The following is an 18,739-nucleotide window of genomic DNA, read 5'->3' as shown; positions in this document are numbered from 1 at the left end:
TCGCCGTCGGACAACTGCTTTGGAATATGCGTGTATCCGTCTGCAGCACGTAAAGAGCTCCCCGCTTCCCAGCCACTGGCCATCAAGCTGCATTAGCCATCGATTTGACTTTCGACTTGATTACAATGTTCCAGATATAAGCCAACGGATTCAACTCGGCATGCCGGCCTGCGCCAGATCTGCATCATCGCAACACGGTCGTGATCTGCGTTGTCCTCTTCGGATTTAGTATACGCTCGTGCTTAACCTGCCATTGAGAAACATATTGAAGAGTTCCTCCTCGTCTTCTACAGGCATCCGCACAACCATTGCATCAACACCAAAGCACAATGTCAGCAGTCACAGACAAGACCAAGGGCATCACCAGGTCAGTGATGTCGTGCCTATTGCAGACAGGCCTGGCTGACTTCGCAGTGACCCAACTGGCACCGCCAACAATGCTGTAGCAGGAACCGATGCAGCACGCAGCGACGTTACTGGCAGTCGCAAGCCAGGAGCTGGAACTGATGGGACAGCACCTGTAAGATCATATCCAAGTGTTGGTGACCGATGATCTGATCACTTCCTTAGGTCGCAACTCCCGAGGAGGAGAAGAGCAGTCTGAAGATTCACATCAAGCTGGACCTAGACGTGGACATCCATTTGACAGCAAGGATAAAGGGTGACATTACAATCGGCTTGTTGTAAGGCATACCTGGCGGCATGAAGGACTGGACAAGTGGTAACACCTGTTTTGTAGATCTCAGTAATCCCACAAAGCTGCTGTCCAGCACCCAATGAGCAACGTCGTGCCAACATGTCTTGCAAGTTTGCTGGATGCTGTGCAACGTGTCGGTGACAGCTGTTGTTGAGCTCGAGCTCGTGCACAGATGACGACAGCAACCAATGTGCTGGCGTGGAGGTGAGGTGGGAGGCTGTAGATCCAGGCCCAATTCGGCATATACACAGCTTCGTGAGCTGCAGGTCCACTGTATAGGCTTTGGCGGAACGATTAAGATCTTGGTGGGTCCAGCGTGTTGAAGTAAGCTCTTTATCGATCCTGATTATGGAATCGAAGAAGTCTTCGTCAAGTCGACGTGTTCTACTCTAAGATTGCCCAGCGAGACCGCAGATCACTGTCAACATGGTCCTTGGCTTGTTGACTGCGATTGTAGCATGTCCAGCCATCGTGGGAACAACCGAAGCAGTCCGCCATGGCCAGCGAGAGAATAACAGAGAAGAGCATCGAGGTCGAAGGCATAATCTAGTGGTCACCCTGCTGAATCGAAGCGAGTACAGCCAACGCTTCGATGGTGCATACATCTTCCTCAAGAACAACAAGCTGTGGATCGATACTTCTGGCGTAAGCCGTCGCGAAGGACTCCATCCAGTGACCAGCTACTTCCTGGCGTACCCGAACATGGAGGCAGTCTGGCAAGAGCAAGGCTTTCGTAGAGGTGAGGGTATGGTGACGACTATCTCCGTCGAACCGCCGTTTCTGAATTGGGTATACGTTGATAACAAGACCCATGAGGTGAAATATGGCGTGCGGACGGATACTGTCGGGCAGTTGGTGGGGCCCTGGGATGTCACCAAGACTGATCGTCGACTGTCGTTTCAAGGATGGGAGGGGTTTGTTGCTGTTGAAGAGAACGAGGGAGATTCAATGTGGGCGCTGTACTTTGACGTTGAGGACGATGGTCTGCGCGACAACGGCCGGGTGGGGGATCAGGGCAAGAGGATGCTTGCTTTGGAGATATGGCGAAGAGAACCAAGAGTCGGATACGACGCTGCCGTGGAGGAGAGGCAAGATCGGATACAGGCGCGAGCGGAGCACGATGGAGAGTCATCTGTATCGACGACGGTCTCGTGAGGCCAGTGCGAGACGACCGAGCATGCGAAAGTCGGGCTTGCAATCGAGACAGCGAAGATGAGTGAGTCCAAAGGATGCAGCCTGCTTGGAATAATGGCTGCCGTGGCACCATGGCATGAGAGCGCCCCAAAAGCTCAATGTCGAGCCCTCAAGCTGCTGTCCCAAGAAGGACCTGCTAACTCCACACGAGTCAGATCAGAAAGAGGCGCGCAGATGATCCGACCGGCATATTGGGCCAGTATCACCCCGTCATATACCAAAGGCGGAAGGAAGCATATGGTCAGGCTCCCCTCCTCGGATCAGGAGGTGAGCTTTGCGGCACCAGTGTTCGAGTGGGAAGCCGAATCAAGGGGAACATTCCACAGCGCCCGTAGAAACTTACTTGAGGAGAGAGGCCCAGACCAACGAGCCTCCAGTGAGGCCGCTGCAGCAAGACAAGGTCCGGGGGAGCTGTTACTGCTTATCGCCATGGCACGCCGTTTGGGATCTTACTGTGCGTCGGCGTCCCGTCCGAGGAGATTAGAGAAACCCTGATGGCGGTGGTGTAGGAGATCAAAGATGACAGTCGTGTATGAAAGGAGATGTGTTGTTGACAATACGAAAGCAAGTTCCAAACGGCCAAGGTTGTCATTTCCGAACCTCGGGGGAATCCGCGAAGGCAGCAAGGTCTCCATTTCTCCGACAGGCTTCACTTCATTAGCACCTCTTTGCATTGGCGGTCCCGGTGTACGAGCAGGTTCTAGCATTGGCCAATCTCAATTTGCAACACCTGCAGCCCAGGTTCTACTGGCCATTCGTAGCGATGTTTTGGATCGCACGAGAAGGTTGATCACCAACGACTGACAACGCTACAGTGGAGTGAGTACAGTTCAGCGCTGTGATTCCATTGGAGCTAGGTATGACGGGCCACCCCCTTGAAATCGCTTGGTTCTCCTCCACACTCGCCACTCTCGCAATGCCTTCTTACATCCTCAATCTGCGGGAACGTTTTCTGGCACTGTTTGCACTGCAATACACAAAGCGGCCGATACGGTAGCCTGGCCGTGAAGTTCTTCAAGTCTTTCAAGCGCTGCATAAACTCCGACTCCTCCGGCTCGTGCGCGTATCCACAAACAGCATCATGCCAACAGCATGGTGGAACGCCACGAGCTGGGTTGCCGTGCCATCCATTGCGACAAGGTTCCAGCTGTACGCCATTGCTGTGAGCGCGCCACACGATGGTAGGGAAGAAGTTGTGCGCCATTGTATTCTTGCATTCTGATTGAGTGGTGCAGCGGTCTCCACTCCAGTCGTAGCAGGTCTGGGTGCGTCTTTTCGCGGGAGGTGGACGAGGTACTGCCGTTGTGGTTGAGGAGGCATGCAGTTGGAGCTGGGCCGCTTCTTGCTCTAGATCGATCTTTCGTTGCTCCAGTTGCTCGTAGTAGTCGTTGATGTACTCGACTGCCGCATTGTAAGCATTGAGACGAGCTTCGTAGTTGGGTTGATTTGGATCTGCCTTCTGTACGGATGCCATTGATTACAGAAGTCGGCCGAACCTGCGGTCAAGTGGCAGTATTACACTACACGAGCAAACATGCCTAGCACACACAACGAGAGAAAGGAAAGGCTGACCGGAAGAGCAATCATCTTTCCGGGCTACTGGACAGGAGGCCCTGCGTTCTATCCCGATCTCCGAAAACAAAAGCTTGAAGGCAGTATCGAATACGGTGACATGTGTCAGAGCTTCACAACCGTCACGAGCAACCGCGACTGGGAAGTATGAATAACAGGAGTTGAACCGCCCGGGATCCCTTTGTTTTGAGCTAGCTTATGCAACACATGATCGATGCTCTAACCTCGTAGAAGATACAGCCACTTCTTTCATCAAACAGCCAATTCTTTCATCGAACAGCCACTCCAAACTTCCTCTTCACGTCCACAGGAGCTTTACACTCCCCAGCGACCTCACAATGCTCCCTCACATCTTCTACTCCACTGAACGACGCCAGACACGCCTTGCAATGCAAATTGCAAGCCGCAAAGTATGGCAGACCATCAATCTGCTCGTTCACCACATTCCTCAGCCTCCACTGCTCACTACCCGCTGGTTCATGAGCCTTGCCACAGAGCGTTGCGGGCCAGGTACATTGCTCAAGGACACATGGGCCGGTCTTGTCGCCATCATGTTGAGCTCTCCATACAATGACGGGAAAGAGATGGTGAGCCCCGTCACAATCCTGTTCTCCATGGTTGTTGGTAAGAGTTGGTCGCATGAAGGTCGGCTCCGCCCAGGCGTAGCAGGTAGAAGGACGACTTGGTGGAAATGATGTTTGAGGTTCGGGCTGAGGAAGCTGGGGGTGCTGAGAGACTTCGTGGGTCAAAGCGATGCGGTCTTGCAAGAGTCGAGCTGTGTCTTGTTGGAGTCGCGCCCATGCTTGGTTATGGGTGTGCAGGCGAGCTTCGAGGTCGTCGGAAGGACTGTTGTTGGTTGCCATGTTGTCAGAATCTGAAAAGATTTGAGTTCACCAGACCAGTTCATATCTCTTGAAAGCAGACATATCGTCCTTGTTGTCCGTTGAAGGTGGAACATGCAGGAGCACAATGGACTGCTGGTGGTGATCTCGCTGTCTCTATGGTATCGTCGCGCGCCTTCACGACCCTTCCACGAACAAAGCACCTTGTCTGCACACACAACATAGTCATCGCTTATCAAGCGGATCCCCATGAAGTATCTTCATCACACTACCATCATGGACCTTCCAACCCAGCTCCGAGCCAAACTGTCAACCCTCCAGCAGGCCCAGCAGCATGTTACCAAGCTCATGCAAGATAGCTCGATGCTGCTCTATCAGATCTCCCAGCAGCAACTGCACACGCAACACGTCGCGGCCAACCCTGTCAATCTAGGACCAAGACAGAAGCAGACTTGTCATTCATGGGCCAAAGATATCGCCCACAACCCCAGTTGTGCGTACGCGCATCATTACTTCCCGACCATCGTATGGCGCAGTCATCACAACGGCCAGCAAACCATGCCATGTGGCTATTGGGATCCCACGAATCGACGCCAAGGCCCATGTGAGTTCCACGAATCAATCTGCGGATTCGCACATGCACGGGGTGATGATGCTGCCGTCAAAGAGCGGAGGATAATGCTGGATCATGTAGCGATATTGCCTTACCGAGCGCTGTGTACCATCCAGTGCAAAGGCTGTCTCGGATCCTTCGCGACTGTAGACGAAGTGATACAGCATTGCGGGCCGGCTCAGGTGTGTCCTATGGCAGTGATGGCGCAAGGTATGCCAGGTGGAGCTCAGACTCAGGCAAGCGGTCACCAGGTTTATGGATGGGGTGGGCGGTAACTTGATCAGGTAAAAGTGGAAGACGATGGAAGTCCGTAGGGGAGATCATCCATAAGAGAAGTGCGCGATGTATTCCATAATCAGCGTGTAGGCATAGCGAGACCAGTTTTTGGCTGCACAAATGCACAATGATGTCCAATCGATGAAGCTCATCAGATCATGACACCATGTGGCTCACACTCATCGATGCCCCATCCCTGTGACATCCGTGATCTGCTCACAATGGGCTGACCGCAGACTGCGACCTGTCAGAAACAGCAGACACGCAAAGCGTGCCCGGTCTAGACGACTCGGACTCCAGTAGAGCGGGCGCCTCCCATCCAGTCCAGTCAGTCGGCAATTCTGCGGCATTCATGCAGTCCGCAGAACCAGATTTTCGCGCATTATCTCTTGCTCCATGCGGAGCGTGGATATGATCCAGTTCCGACCTCAGCTTACCCTCTCCTGGCAGCTCCGGCTTGTCTGTAGTGGTTGTCATCGCCTCAGGCTCGACTCCAGACTTCTGTTGCCTCTTGCGTCGAAGCAGATACGCGAGCACAATGACTGCAACGACAAGAATGCTTCCAAGCGTTGTTGCAAGCCCGATCACTATCCTGCCTCCCCTGGTCGTACCCAGTCCTGGCGAGGGCACGATGGTCTCAATAGACGAGCTCGAAGACTTGGACGTAGGCGCCGAAGAAGCTGATACCGTCCAGATCGGTGTGCTGCTTGTAGAATGAGGTTGACCGGAGTCAGCTTGTTGCAACGCATTGAAGGTCTCCGGCCCATCAGTGCCCTCTACAGCTGCCGCGGCCGTTTGATATGTAGTGTCCGTAGAGCCCGTCAACCCCTCGATACTAAATCGATCAGAGTAGAAGAGAACGAACCCGGTGTGAGCCCCATCATTTTTTGCATGCGCGACCATCCTGATATAGAAACCATTCTCGATGCTTCCTATGATGTTCGCAAACAGCGCCACGATAGCGTTTGTGTTGTTCATGCTTTGCGAGTGATCGGAGATCGCGACTGGGACCGAATTTCCTGCCTCGTTACCACCCATCAATAGATCCAAGTTGAATTCGGAAAGTTCGTTGATCGCTGGCTGTTGCTCGTCAGAGGCCCAGCCGACGGCAAAGCGTGCGAATGATTCGCCTTCTGGCCTGGTCAAGGTCACGGTGGTTCCAGCTTGTGGCTTCGTGAAAGTAACAGCTGCAAGACTGCAGGATGAAAGTACCGCCAGATAGTGAGTCGACTTCATTGGCACGATTGACGACGGCAAATGCTGATGGACAGGAGAACAAGCCAGTCAAAAGATCTCAAGCGGTCGTCATTTACATCGGAGTAATGCGACACAAGCATTCCAGCAGGTTTTGAGTAGCACCCTTGCGGGTAGTGACATCCCAACGAGACATGATGCGGTACCAGCGAGTGCAAAACAGACTGCTTCCCTCATTCGCCAAGGCCGTCAAACATTCCTGGGAGCTACCTGCCAGGCCGTTCTGTGGGCTGGCAAGGCGGGAATATGCTTGATATCTCCCATGCCGGATGATCTCCAGAAGTACCCATCCTATGCTTGCAACTGCTCACGAAGAATGGCAGACTGGATCATGACCACTCGGCGATGAAATGTACTCCTGCGTTGCCGGTCTTGACAGCTCTACCTCGAGCAAAGCCGGTGCTTCCCAGCCGGTCCAGTCTGTCGGTAGCTCTGAGGCACGTTGTTTGCCAGACCAAATGATCTTTTCGACATCGCATTCTGTACCAAGCGTCTTATGACTCGCCCTACCAGGACAGCAAATCCCCTCGCCAGACAGCTCTGCCTGCTCTGCCGCAGATCCAGGGGGCTGCAAATCGACCTTCCGCTGTTGTTTGTGGTGTAGGAGACATGCGAGAATGATGCTCGCGATACAAAGCATGTATACAAAAGCGGCACCAAGTCTAATGCCTATTTCGGCCTTTTTGGACACCTTTAGTCTAGGTGACACCGTATCTAAGGGACTAGAAGTCACTACTATAGATGTTATAGCGGGACTGGCCGACGTAGATCTATTCTAGACGACTCTAGTAAGGTTGTTTACGGTCTCTAGTCCGTCTATACTTCCGATAGTCGCTATACTAGTTTAGTAATCTAGCGATATGTTTCTAGTTGGCCTACTAAGGCTAAAGCGATCGGAAAAGAAGATCATCCTACTAGTATAGTTCCCGCCTTCCTTTATAGTAGTAACTATCGCTATAAAGAATCCGTTCTCGACACTTCCGACCGAGTCTAGGAAGAGTCTAATTATTCCGGAGTATACATTTTCTAGGCGTTAGCTAGGTACGTTAATCGATACCTACTCCGAGTTGAATATATAGTTGCCTCCTACAGTTAGATATAGATTAAAGATTGACAACTCGCTAATCACCGGCTCTTTGCTATTATCAACCTATACGGCCTCTAGATAGGCGTAGTATAGCTCAGTCCTCGTGCCTAGGGTAACGTTCGAGCCCGCTTCTAGTATAGTAAACACAATTGTAGCGTAAGTTGATGCCACTGTAGCGATAACGCAGCCGATCGATTCTATATGCATGGCCAAGGGACTGCTTGAGGGCGTTATGGGAGGATATGGTCATTGAAAGGTGACGAAGGTCAGAGCCACGCCGGCACTCAGGACCTTGGCTGGAACTGGTGGCAAGAGGGTGATGCAGATGCTCAAGCAGGTTTTCGGTAGCACTCTTGTGGGAAGCTGCATCGTGCACTGACATCGCGCAACGAGCACGAACAGTTCCCGGCCTGGTCATACCTCAGTGACGGCATCGTGCAATTATAGAACATCATTGTCGTTCCCTGCGTCGTATTTTGTCTAAGACTTTGTCGTAGCAGCGCCAGGTACAAGCGAGACTCGGTCAGCTATCATGATGGTCATCGGCAAGCGTCTTCACATATGACTGTCGATCTTCAGCGGCGCAGAGGCTAAGCTATGCTGCTTTCTTGTCGTTCGATTTCAAATGTGCAGGTCCCCTTGTGCAATGGTCATCGCACGCACGTAATGCGATCAGGTTAGCCCAGTGTTAAGCTGCGCTGCTGCTTCGACGGTCTGGACATCTCCACCTCAAGCAAAGCTGGCGCCTCCCATCCAGTCCAGTTTGTCGGAAGCTCTGCAAGATGCCCGCCAGATTGAGGGCTCCCCTGAGCAGCACCATTGTTATCCGGGCATCGTGATCCATCCAGTTCAAGTCTGGCCCTTCCCACATCAGGAAGCTCCGCTTTGTCCTGCGCGATTTCTGGGCTCGCATGGCCGTGCCGTCTCCTGAGCCGCAAGAAACAAGCCAATCCAATTGCCATTGTGATGACAACCACTCCCAGCATGGCTCCAACACCAACTCCAACATTGGCAGCAGATGGGGACTCCTCTTTTGATTGCGAGTGAGACTCTGACAGTGGAGGATCCAGATAGCTCTGAGTCCTAGGCACACTACTCCCAGCCTCAGCAGCAGCAGTCGCATGCGTGAGGTTTACCGGCCCATTCATCCCATCGATACTGAATCGACCCGAGTAGAATGTAATGGTCCCGTTATGCCACCCTCCCTCCCTTGCAGGAGCCTTCATCATGAGATAGAACCCATTTTCAATCCTCGCCGCCGCGGCAGGTTCCGCTGCTACGGTGTCGATAAAGTGATCTGGACCGGGCGCGCTTGTACTTCCCCAACGGGCCCTTCCAAACGAACCCGAAAGGGCACGCTCTGGCGTAATGTACCAGGAGTTCGACGCGTCGTTGCCGCCGACCACGACGTTCATCTCGTAGGAAGAGAGTTCGCTGATAGCGGGCTCTTGGCCATCGTCTATCCACTCCGTGTAGACTTGTGGGTGAGGGTCGTCTGTGTTGTATAACAGAGGTTGCGTCGATCCAGGCTCGGGCTTCTTGAATACCACAGCTGCATATGCTGAAGCTGCGATACTGGCCAGACGATATGGTGGCTTCATTCTCGAGTCGGAGTGCAAGTGGAAGATGACGCGAACAGAAACAGCGGCAACAAGGGCTTCCAAGGGTATCGCCGGGTGATGAAACATCCATGAATGCAGTATAAGCATCAGGTGGTAGGCGCGTGAGAGCATTGCAGCGGGAAGTTGCACAGCCGTGAAACCATCGCTACTGATCTCGAACTTCCCGCGACGTTGCTTGTGAAACCTGGCAACCGTTGACCTGACCACCCGCTATTGTTGGCGATCTATCCCGCGACTGCCCTTCCGAGTTCGCAGGGGGCCTCGAAAGTTCAACTTCAAGAAGCGCCGGCGCCTCCCATCCAGTCCAGTCAGTCGCCAATTCAGCTGTGTGCTTTTCACCGCTGTCTGCTTCAAGCCTCATCTCACCTGGCCCCAGCTCAGATCTTCCCATTTTCTCGCCCGAGACCTCATATTCCTGTTGTCGAGACTTGGCTCTTCGCTTCTTTCGACACGGGAGACATAGAAGTACTCCTGCTATGACAAGAGCAAGCACCACCCCAACTGTACCTCCCGCCCATTTGGCTTTTGCTTCGTTCGACAGCACGAATGGAGTAGGGGTGTACGTGCGCGTAGGAAGAGGGGATTCCAGAAAGCTCTCTGTCCCAGGTCCACCGGTGCCACGAACAGCCTTAGCAGCCTCCGCGTACTCCGGAGCCATACGACCCCATCCTCCATCCAAGCTGAAGCGATCCGAGTAGAAGAGGATGGTGCCATTGTATTTGCCCATGGTGCTTGCCCTGGCAGTCATTTGAATGTAGAAACCGTTGTGTATGTATGCAATGGTTCCGCCCACGATGCCTACGAGGTCTACGTTATTGGTTGCTGTGAAGATCTGGTCGTGCACGTAGATGGAGACTTGCTGAGAATTGGATTTGTCGTTGCCTCCAACCATGAGGTCGAGGCTGTAGGAGTGTAGATCCGAGATTACGGGCTCGTTGCCGTCGTCAATCCAGCTTGTTGGAAAATAGCGGATGTCTGACGGATTGTCTGGGTCTGGACCGCCAAGTGACACAGTCGATCCGGTTTCGGGATACATGAACCGAACAGCAGCCCGTGTTGTTGAGACGGCGCAGACCAGATGATACAGTGAGGTCCTAGCCATGGTCTGGCGTGGTAGAGGGTTGCGACTAAGAGGAAGACAATGTCTTGTGAGTGAGCGGCAGGTCGCTGGAAGGCGTACTCGTCCCAGTGGCCGCTAGCACGGAATGCTGCATGGCAATGCCCCTGTGTACGACAGAAGAGAGACCACGCTCGCAGGGTCAAGACAATCATCCGGTGGTACGGCATATGGTGTAGCAGCTCTCGAGCACTTCGTCGGCTGCAGCGTGCTGAAACGACAGTAAGATAGCGACCCTGTAACTCTTGTCATCAGACATCCAGCAACTCATCCTTCCCCAACATCTTCGCCATCGGATCATTCTGGTTCGTCCTCTCCCTCCTGTACTTCTCCATCTCCGCCTCGGTAACCCCCGCCTTCAACTCCTCCAACCTCCTCCTCGACTCATCCATATTCTCTTTCTCCGGCTTATCCACACCATTTGGTACATGCTTCTCCTGCCTCACCTCTTCCACTGCAGCATCCTCCTTGTCGACCTCTTCCGCGTTACCCGCATCTTCTGCAGAAGGTAGAGTAAGACCTCGACTGAAACGTTCGGATTCTGCAAAGGCGTGCTTGCCTTCCTCGCCGGTGCAGAAGGAGTTCTTGACGGTACTGTGACAGCAGGAGTAGCCCCATTGGAAGTTCTTCCACCACGATCCCCAGACGGAGGTGTGGTTGTTGATGAGGACGTCTTCGGCGTACATGCTCTTCTCCTTCTTCTCTGCTTGGCCCTTGATCTTGCCCCGCTCATCATACTCGACATATCGCTCGTTCGCAGCGACTGCCGCGGCCACAGCAGGCTTCTTGGAGATGGTGTCTTGCGAGCCGTACTTGTCTGTGAGCATCTTCTTCTGCGCCTCTTTGCGTTGAATGTCCTCCTCTGCCTTTCGTTTCCGGATGAGCAGCGCCTCTGTGGGGTTTGCTTGCATGTGTATTTTGTCCTTGTCGCCGCGCTCTTGTGTCTCCCAGGCATATCGTGAGGCTCGCTCAAACTCTGCTGCATCGCCCGAGGCTTTCGCGAAACCATCTTCTGCTTCGAGGCTGTCGGCCGGATCTTGATCAATCATACTCCTCGTCTTTGGATCGTACTTGGCGCTTTCGAGATCGAGGTTGACCAAATATTTCGCAGTATCTTCTCGTAAGCGCAGGTTTCGTGTGCTCGTCGCCTGCTTCCGACCCATATCCGTCTCTGCCTCATACCGATCACCGTCCGCATTCTCATCGTCTTCACCATCTTTCGCCTCCACGGCCTTCTTCATGTCCTCGATCGCGTTGTACTCCTCGATCACCTGCTTGTACTCTGTCGCCTCGAATCCATTCCACCGATCGCGCTTCGCATCCCAGCCCAGCTTCACATCGCTCACCTTCTCATCGGCCGCAATATCCCTGCCCGTCCACTTTGCGCCCTTCTTCCGCGCCCGCTGTAGACAGTCCTTCGCTTTGTGGCTCATGGATCCGCAGTTCTCACAGGCGCCTTTGCGGTATTTGGTCGCGGCTGGCGCAGTCTTCTTGCCGCGGTCGTACCATTGCGATGTCGCGAGTGGATCATGGTTCTTTTGCTGCTGGAGACGTTGATGTTCGAGGTAGTCGGCATCTGAGGCGGTGTTGTCGTCGATGTAGAAGGGTTTCTTGGCGATGAAAGAGGGGATGTATTCGTTGCGGTCGTTGGATTTAGGCGTCTCGGTGGACTTCTGGCCAGGCTTGGTGCCTGCTGGGTTGGGAGGCATGTCGGTGTGTGTTGCAGATGTTGCGGATCGCTGTGCGGAGGAAAGATGAAGGTCCAAAGGTGATGAGTCAGCAGAGTTGCGACGACATCTTCATTCACGAGACTGTTCTTCAGCTTTGCCCGCACGTGACATGTCGGACTCAAAAATACCTCCAAGACAGAGGCATATACCATCACACCCTTCACACCTTTCGTCCGCTGAGCCGATGATGAAGCAGATAACGTGTCTTCGTACAGCTCATCATTCCTTTTGCGTGCTCAGGATGGCATTCGGCTGACATCTGACCATCACCAACATCCACCAGAAAGCTTGTTCACACGACATCACATCCATTCACTGATCGGCCATCGCACACCGGAGATCCCGCAATCTCGCCGACGACGAGTCATCCTGCCAGCTTGCTCTTGCCGCTTAGAACTACATGCACATTCGGAAAGCAGGCGAGCCCCATGATCACTACACCCCGACTGCGATAGAGATGGAATACTTCAAGAGCAACCCGAAGCCCTCCAATCTGGACAGGCAGAGCACATTGGCACGGACCTTCATTGAGCAACATGCCGAGCAAAACAGACGGGTGGCGCTCGTAACGTCCGGCGGAACGACAGTGCCACTCGAGAATCAGACCGTCCGCTTCATCGACAACTTCTCGGCAGGAACGAGAGGTGCCACTTCCGCCGAGTACTTTCTCGCGAATGGATATGCCGTCATCTTCCTGCACAGGCAGTTCTCCCTGCTGCCGTACAGTCGGCATTACAGCCACTCGACGAACTGTTTCTTAGACTACATGACCGGTACTGAAGATGGTCCAGTCGTGGTTCAAAACGACTACCAACAACAAATGGCATCCGTCCTGCAAAAGTACCGCAAATCCAAGAAAGAAAACACCCTCCTCCTCCTTCCCTTCACCACAGTCAACGAGTACCTCTGGCATCTGCGAGAACTGGCCATGCTCATGCAACCCCTCGGCGCCAACGCACTCTTCTACCTCGCCGCAGCAGTCTCCGACTTCTTCGTGCCAGCGGAGCGCATGGTCGAGCACAAGATCCAATCAGGCGAAGAGTTCGCCCAGCTCAAAGACGATATTCACGAAGAACAACAACGAGGCCGCACACCAGCTGCGCACATGTCCGGCAAGAGTCTCGTGATCGACCTTGATCCTGTTCCGAAGTTTCTCAAACTCCTCGTCGACGGCTGGGCCCCGCGGGCCATGATCATCTCCTTCAAACTCGAGACGGATCCAAGTCTCCTTGCACAGAAAGCGACAGGAGCGCTGAAGAAGTACTCACACCACCTCGTCATCGGAAACCTGCTCAACACGAGAAAGCACGAGGTCCTCTTCGTGAGCGCTGGCGGCGGCGAGAAATGGATCAAGGTCCCGCAGAATCGGCGCGCGAAGAGTATCACAGGTAGGACACCTGATGGTAGACCAGGCGCGAACGATGATCGTGAGCCTGCGGTGGAAATTGAGAGCTTGATTGTGCCCGAGGTGGCGGAGTTGCATTCGCATATGATTGAGCATGGGGATCCGAGGTATTTGAATGGAAATGGCGAGTCGTGAGGTACATACTATAGGCCTGCAATTTGCCACTTAGGAGCTTCAATCTCAACTTGTCGTCCAGGTGCATGAACAATGTCTGTCAGCATATGTGTCAACACCGACTGTGACGTTCACGACGCCTTCGGTTCCTTTGTTCCGAAGTTCCCCGATGTCGGAGGTCTCCGCAGAACATCATGGCAAATTCCAGCCTTCACCTCAAGCACCTTCTGTCGTCCCTCTTATGAACAGCAGCAGCGACAGCGACAGCACACATTGCGTCCTCGGGTGGCGATTGCACCGCAGCATTGATTTCCAGAGAATCATAACGCTCAGCAATGGATTGGCTACCTGCCAGACCGCGCTGTGCAATCTTGAGATTTCCGCACGACTATGCTTGGAATGTCGACCAGTAGCAGCAGGATCTTTAGAATGGCCCTGAGCCTTATCATCGTAGCGAAACTTGTGGCCTCGACCTGTTGAAGGACAGCACTGTCACGTCCTCTCTGATGAGGGTAGAGGTGAGTTCGGGCTATGCTTCGCATGGTGACAGTCAGAGGAAGCTGGATAATGACGATGCCAAGGATGGTTTCAGGTGCTATGTACTACAAAACCGAGTTTCCCTTGCGAGGCGCCTTCTCTAATGCGGCCGTCTAGGATCCTTGACCCATGATACAGCGTCTCAAACCGGCAGGTTAGCGATCTCTTGAGCTGTGATATGCGGGTTCGCCTGCACCTTTGAGAGCATAAAGTCAACGTACTGCCATCCCGCCAGCGTGGTGATATCTTGGAAGTCGCCAGCCATTCGCTTGACCTCCAGCCCACCGTGCGCGTCTCGCCCACATCCAATCGGTACGAGATTCTGGCCGTCAAAGGCATAGAACTTGGCGAGCTTGCCATGAGTGCCGACGGCCCAGCAACAAAAGGCAGAATAGAAGGGGCTCCCGAATAGTACGCCGCGTTGGCACCATACGAGAATTTGCTGTGCAATTTTATCGAAGCCTTGTGCAGAAGTGCTGCCTTTACCCTCGTACGTCAATACGGGTGTTGAGAGTTTGAGTGGTAGTGCTCCATCGTCTGATTCGATTGCCGCCACCATGAGGTCAGCAGCCTTGCTCTGGGTCTCATCCCACGTGGGATATGCTTCTGGAGCCACAATCCAATCGAAGCTGTTTATGCCATGCGGGAAGTAGGCGCTGATTATAGAATTCCAGGCGCCATTTACGCGCCACTCGGCTTTCCAGAAGTCGTCGTCGTAGTAGAAGAACGGACTCTCGGCCATGGTTGCAAACGCGAATACAATGTTGTTTGCAGATGTGAGAAGGTCTGCTGGACTGGTGGTGCATTCCGTGGTACACGACCCTTATATGCCATTGCCCTGACCACACATCGCACGTCTGAAAGACCGTGAAGTCGCCTAGGAACGGGGCAACTCGTAGCTGAGCTCAATTCAGCTGGGAAATGATCAGCCACAACATGCACGCTCTACATAACCACAATGGTCTGCTCAAGGATAGCAAGCTTACGCCTCTCAGTCAGCCACATTCCATTGCCTGCAAATGTACCTCTCACTTCGGCGTGGCCGAGAGCTCCTGCGCAACGGCGATTCGAAGGCTTTGTTTCGCTTAGAACTGTCGCAGAGAACATCAGAGCTCTCAGAGTACGCATTGGGTCCAGCTGAGCGGCCTGCTGTCTGCGATACATGCGCATGACGGGTAACTGGTACAGGTGATTGAATCTAGATCACCCAGAACTGAGCCTCTTCATTCCCCGCCCTGGTGCTCGCGTTGGCGAACCCAAAGCGTAAGGACATCTTTGTCACCCCCTCAGCAAAAGAGAACTCCTTCATCCCCGACCGTTCTTTGTAATGATGAAACATGGCGTTCGGGACTAGCGTGTCACTCCAAAATATCACGAACTGGATGCACTCATGAATCAGTCTCCGCTATGCAAACATCAAGTTGGAAATACTCACATCTCGTGATGGTGTGATTTGGTCATCGTTCGCAGTCAGATGGTGACCCGGGTCGACATATATCGGATCATATCGACCATCTTCCCTCTTGCACGCGCATGCGGCTTTGAGATGACTGGGGATCTTGAACACCATAAACGAGTCCTCAGCGGAGTTCTCACCTATAGCGCCGCCTTGGAAGTTGTTTGTATCAGTAGAACGGGCTGCAGACATCCTGTTGGAGACGTAGGAGGTTTCCTCGCCGTACTGGATATTGACAGTATTCGTGGCAGCAGATACCTGCACCGTCAGACTGGGATGATGCATGATGAGGCCGAAAGACGTACCACGACTGATGGCTTGAAGTCTTTCACGCAATAGACTTGGTATTGGTCGTACCAGGAGAACTCATTCTCGACTTGGAGCTGTTCTTGGAAGCCGGTGGGATTGACAGAGGCGCCTAGGAAGATGGTCGTGTAGAGGCCGTTGACTGCGCGCTTACATTAGCTTCGAGGGTCTTCTGTCGCATGAAGGGGGAGGCATTTACCTTTCCTGGCTATGCACAAGTTATCCGAAGGATGATCGTCAAATAAACTGGAATCTATCGACAACCTCAGACTGTAACGAGCTGTCGAGTCGAGGAGCGTCGTCATTGTCGACAGTGCTGTTGGCTGCTAGCGACTGGTTTGAAAATTCGTTGAATAATGCTGGGTTGCTGCTGGAACCCCACAGACGCCTCAGTGCTGGGCAAGACTAGTGCTGTCGTTTCGAGCGACGTGCATAAGACCGATGCAGTGACTTACCAGCATTAAGCTTGACGAGCTTGAATCAGCAGGCGATCCCTCTTGCAGCGCTGCAGGTGCTTGATCGCGGCGAGTCTAGAACTTGTTGTGGCTGGCGTATACACACCTTTGCGTATGCAAGATGTTGCATGTCAAAGCCTGTACAGTAACAAGTGGCTCCGCATTGGGAGACTAATTGGTAGAGCATGCCACTACGACAGACTCCCAGCTCGCCACAGTTTCCGACTGCACACTATTAGCACACCCGATCGTTCTTCCCTGTGGCCGTTTCCTTGTGCATTACCCCAATGCGGCCTACTCAGCAGTGTTCCATTGATTTGAATATGAGCAGATCTACGGCTGGTCGTCGTTCCGGTCATTGTTGACGACATGCTAAAATATATAGAAGCAGCCACGAAAGCCTATTTGCAGCTGACAAGCCATCAATATCAGTGCCTGTGACCAGATGGCTCGCGTGGATTGAGCTTTAGTGCGGTCGAACAAACAACTCGCAGAGAGTGTTCCTCGGCAACGGAGACACCGAGTGCCCGCATAAGATTGCTGCCGTCTTCAGCTTGGTCTAAGCAGTGGAGTGAGGCTGGATTTGTTAAGGTACCCTGGATGATCATCACCAGACCGCTCGTGAGCAGCGCGAGATGAATCCTGGTCGGCCATAGCGACCGAATTATCTGAAATTGGACCTGGATACCTCTCCAAATTCGGATCAATCGTGTACGGTTGTCAACGCTGATAACCGGATGCGGCATTCCATTGTGCAGTCCGGATGGGGTGAGGTATGTAGAACCGAATTGAACACACCCCCTGACTAAAGGACTTCGGCACACAGAGGGTGGTTCCTGGCTGGCTGAGTTTGTCCATGCAGGTCATGCCGTAGCGTTGCTGTGTTGATTTGACATCTCGAGCCCAGTGAACAACATAAAAGAGGGGTATCTGCTCAGAGATTCTGTTCTCCATCCCATACAAGATCCCGTTTCCAACCATCACCAAAGACAACACACTTCCCACAACTCATTCATCATGGCAACTTACACCTTCACACTTGTGATCGACTCGCTCATTCTCAACAACCGCTCTTCGGACAGCTTCTGTATTGCAAAGAAGGGTAAGACCTTTCCCAAATCCAGCATTCGAAGTTCAAAGGCTCACACGTTGCAGTTGGCGATTCCTTCACGACGGTCTTCCAGGATGGTGCCATAGCTCCCAAGACCGCTGAGCAGAAGACTCTGGTCTCTACCAACGTCTTCCAGTGGCAAGACAAGTACCAAGTCTTCCTCGCAGCAGAGTATAAGCACGGCGTTTTGGTAAGCACGATGCCTTTCCAGCACCTCACACGGCCAGGGCTAACATCCTTACCAGGTCCAAAGCGTCACCAACCACGTGCCGGTAGCCTTTGGCGAGGCTACCGAGTACAAGAACAACAAACTCTCCGACGCCTTGTCCGCTCAAGCCAGCGATTTCGAGAACGGCTCCGGATCGGAGTCACATGAAGACTCCTTCCTTGCCAACATGATCCCCAATCAGCTACACACGGCTGTCGAGACATTCTCCGGAGGCAAATGGGTCTGCATCTACGTTGACCCAGACAGCCATGTCGGCGATGTCAACAAGCAGCTTACTCCCAAGAACGAGGTGAGATCCAAGACAGTCCTCGCGTAGTTCGTTTCACAAGGCTGACCGCTGCTTCTTCTGTCGTATAGTACATGCTCTTCTGGGCCAATAGAGTCGAGACTGACTCGATGATTGATGCGACCAAGTTCGCACACCCGTTTTACTTCAGCTTTGAGGCGGGCTCCAAGGACAAGACTGTGAGATTTGGGTACAATACCCCAGATAAGCCAGCTGGTGGAGAGACCCCTGTGTTTCACAATGCTTGAGGGGGCGATCGTGTTTGATGTTGTCGTTATCAGTTGTAGATTGATGGTTGATATTGTTGTAGGTCGCTAGGTGTCTAATAGTAGAGATGCAACCCTAGTCCGTAGCCACACGGGACTACATACGCTGGTGCACGGGCATTCACTTCAACATCCCCCTTGCGCGTCATTCCATTGTATGCTGTCTCGTGTGTGGTGACGCTGGTGCTTTCGTCCGGCTGTTGGTGTGACGCAAGTCAGTCCCCATGCTTATTCACTCGTAGTACCCCTACTTATCTGCCTTTGATAGCGTTGCGAGCATGTGACACTATCGACCCCCCCTTGCTCGCTACGCTCTACGTAGGCACGAGACCAATAGCCTTTCTGAACTGTTCGAAGGCTCGCTTAGCCAGTGGCTTGGTGAGCCCATTAGCGACCTGCCCCTTAGTGCTAATATATCGCATTTCGACTGTGCCGTCTTCAACTTTTTCGCGGACGTAGTGCTGTTGAATATCAATATGCTTGCTACGTCTATAGTAGACTAGGGTTAGGGTTAGGGTTAGGGTTAGGGTTAGGGTTAGGGTTAGGGTTAGGGTTAGGGTTAGGTTAGGG

General features: G+C 53.1%; 11 protein-coding genes across 11 annotated transcripts; 5 read left to right on the top strand and 6 right to left on the bottom strand.

Moving 5' to 3' along the window:
* Positions 1-329: 329 nt before the first annotated feature.
* Positions 330-687, top strand: CLAFUR5_14070 (uncharacterized protein; the record flags this gene model as incomplete). Its single annotated transcript, XM_047913218.1, has 3 exons — positions 330-367; positions 415-520; positions 571-687. The coding sequence occupies 3 exons, from the start codon at positions 330-332 to the stop codon at positions 685-687; spliced, it is 261 nt and encodes an 86-aa protein (XP_047769624.1).
* A 436-nt stretch (positions 688-1,123) lies between these two features.
* CLAFUR5_14069 (uncharacterized protein) lies at positions 1,124-1,852 on the top strand (the record flags this gene model as incomplete). The annotated part of the gene is made up of 1 exon (XM_047913217.1): positions 1,124-1,852. The coding sequence occupies one exon, from the start codon at positions 1,124-1,126 to the stop codon at positions 1,850-1,852; it is 729 nt and encodes a 242-aa protein (XP_047769339.1).
* Positions 1,853-3,425: 1,573 nt separating this feature from the next.
* On the top strand, positions 3,426-3,614 carry CLAFUR5_14068 (uncharacterized protein; the record flags this gene model as incomplete). The annotated part of the gene is made up of 1 exon (XM_047913216.1): positions 3,426-3,614. One exon carries the CDS (start codon positions 3,426-3,428, stop codon positions 3,612-3,614), a length of 189 nt encoding a protein of 62 aa, XP_047769340.1.
* A 1,796-nt stretch (positions 3,615-5,410) lies between these two features.
* On the bottom strand, positions 5,411-6,430 carry CLAFUR5_14067 (uncharacterized protein; the record flags this gene model as incomplete). Its single annotated transcript, XM_047913215.1, has 1 exon — positions 5,411-6,430. One exon carries the CDS (start codon positions 6,428-6,430, stop codon positions 5,411-5,413), a length of 1,020 nt encoding a protein of 339 aa, XP_047769343.1.
* Positions 6,431-8,212: 1,782 nt separating this feature from the next.
* CLAFUR5_14066 (uncharacterized protein) lies at positions 8,213-9,136 on the bottom strand (the record flags this gene model as incomplete). Its single annotated transcript, XM_047913214.1, has 1 exon — positions 8,213-9,136. The coding sequence occupies one exon, from the start codon at positions 9,134-9,136 to the stop codon at positions 8,213-8,215; it is 924 nt and encodes a 307-aa protein (XP_047769345.1).
* Positions 9,137-9,302: 166 nt separating this feature from the next.
* Positions 9,303-10,259, bottom strand: CLAFUR5_14065 (uncharacterized protein; the record flags this gene model as incomplete). The annotated part of the gene is made up of 1 exon (XM_047913213.1): positions 9,303-10,259. One exon carries the CDS (start codon positions 10,257-10,259, stop codon positions 9,303-9,305), a length of 957 nt encoding a protein of 318 aa, XP_047769298.1.
* A 266-nt stretch (positions 10,260-10,525) lies between these two features.
* CLAFUR5_14064 (Pre-mRNA-splicing factor slu7) lies at positions 10,526-11,983 on the bottom strand (the record flags this gene model as incomplete). The annotated part of the gene is made up of 1 exon (XM_047913212.1): positions 10,526-11,983. The coding sequence occupies one exon, from the start codon at positions 11,981-11,983 to the stop codon at positions 10,526-10,528; it is 1,458 nt and encodes a 485-aa protein (XP_047769342.1).
* A 421-nt stretch (positions 11,984-12,404) lies between these two features.
* On the top strand, positions 12,405-13,544 carry CLAFUR5_14063 (Phosphopantothenate--cysteine ligase CAB2; the record flags this gene model as incomplete). The annotated part of the gene is made up of 1 exon (XM_047913211.1): positions 12,405-13,544. The coding sequence occupies one exon, from the start codon at positions 12,405-12,407 to the stop codon at positions 13,542-13,544; it is 1,140 nt and encodes a 379-aa protein (XP_047769301.1).
* Positions 13,545-14,202: 658 nt separating this feature from the next.
* Positions 14,203-14,802, bottom strand: CLAFUR5_14062 (uncharacterized protein; the record flags this gene model as incomplete). The annotated part of the gene is made up of 1 exon (XM_047913210.1): positions 14,203-14,802. One exon carries the CDS (start codon positions 14,800-14,802, stop codon positions 14,203-14,205), a length of 600 nt encoding a protein of 199 aa, XP_047769713.1.
* A 456-nt stretch (positions 14,803-15,258) lies between these two features.
* Positions 15,259-16,127, bottom strand: CLAFUR5_14061 (uncharacterized protein; the record flags this gene model as incomplete). Its single annotated transcript, XM_047913209.1, has 4 exons — positions 15,259-15,438; positions 15,496-15,774; positions 15,822-15,964; positions 16,022-16,127. The coding sequence occupies 4 exons, from the start codon at positions 16,125-16,127 to the stop codon at positions 15,259-15,261; spliced, it is 708 nt and encodes a 235-aa protein (XP_047769299.1).
* Positions 16,128-17,294: 1,167 nt separating this feature from the next.
* Positions 17,295-18,151, top strand: CLAFUR5_14060 (uncharacterized protein; the record flags this gene model as incomplete). The annotated part of the gene is made up of 4 exons (XM_047913208.1): positions 17,295-17,379; positions 17,433-17,578; positions 17,634-17,906; positions 17,975-18,151. The coding sequence occupies 4 exons, from the start codon at positions 17,295-17,297 to the stop codon at positions 18,149-18,151; spliced, it is 681 nt and encodes a 226-aa protein (XP_047769300.1).
* Positions 18,152-18,739: the final 588 nt, after the last annotated feature.

Source organism: Fulvia fulva, chromosome 13 (genome assembly GCF_020509005.1).
Source record: "Fulvia fulva chromosome 13, complete sequence".
In the NCBI taxonomy this organism is placed as follows: domain Eukaryota; kingdom Fungi; phylum Ascomycota; class Dothideomycetes; order Mycosphaerellales; family Mycosphaerellaceae; genus Fulvia; species Fulvia fulva.
Note: the sequence above shows the minus strand (reverse complement) of the source record. Positions and strands in the feature narration are given on the sequence as shown.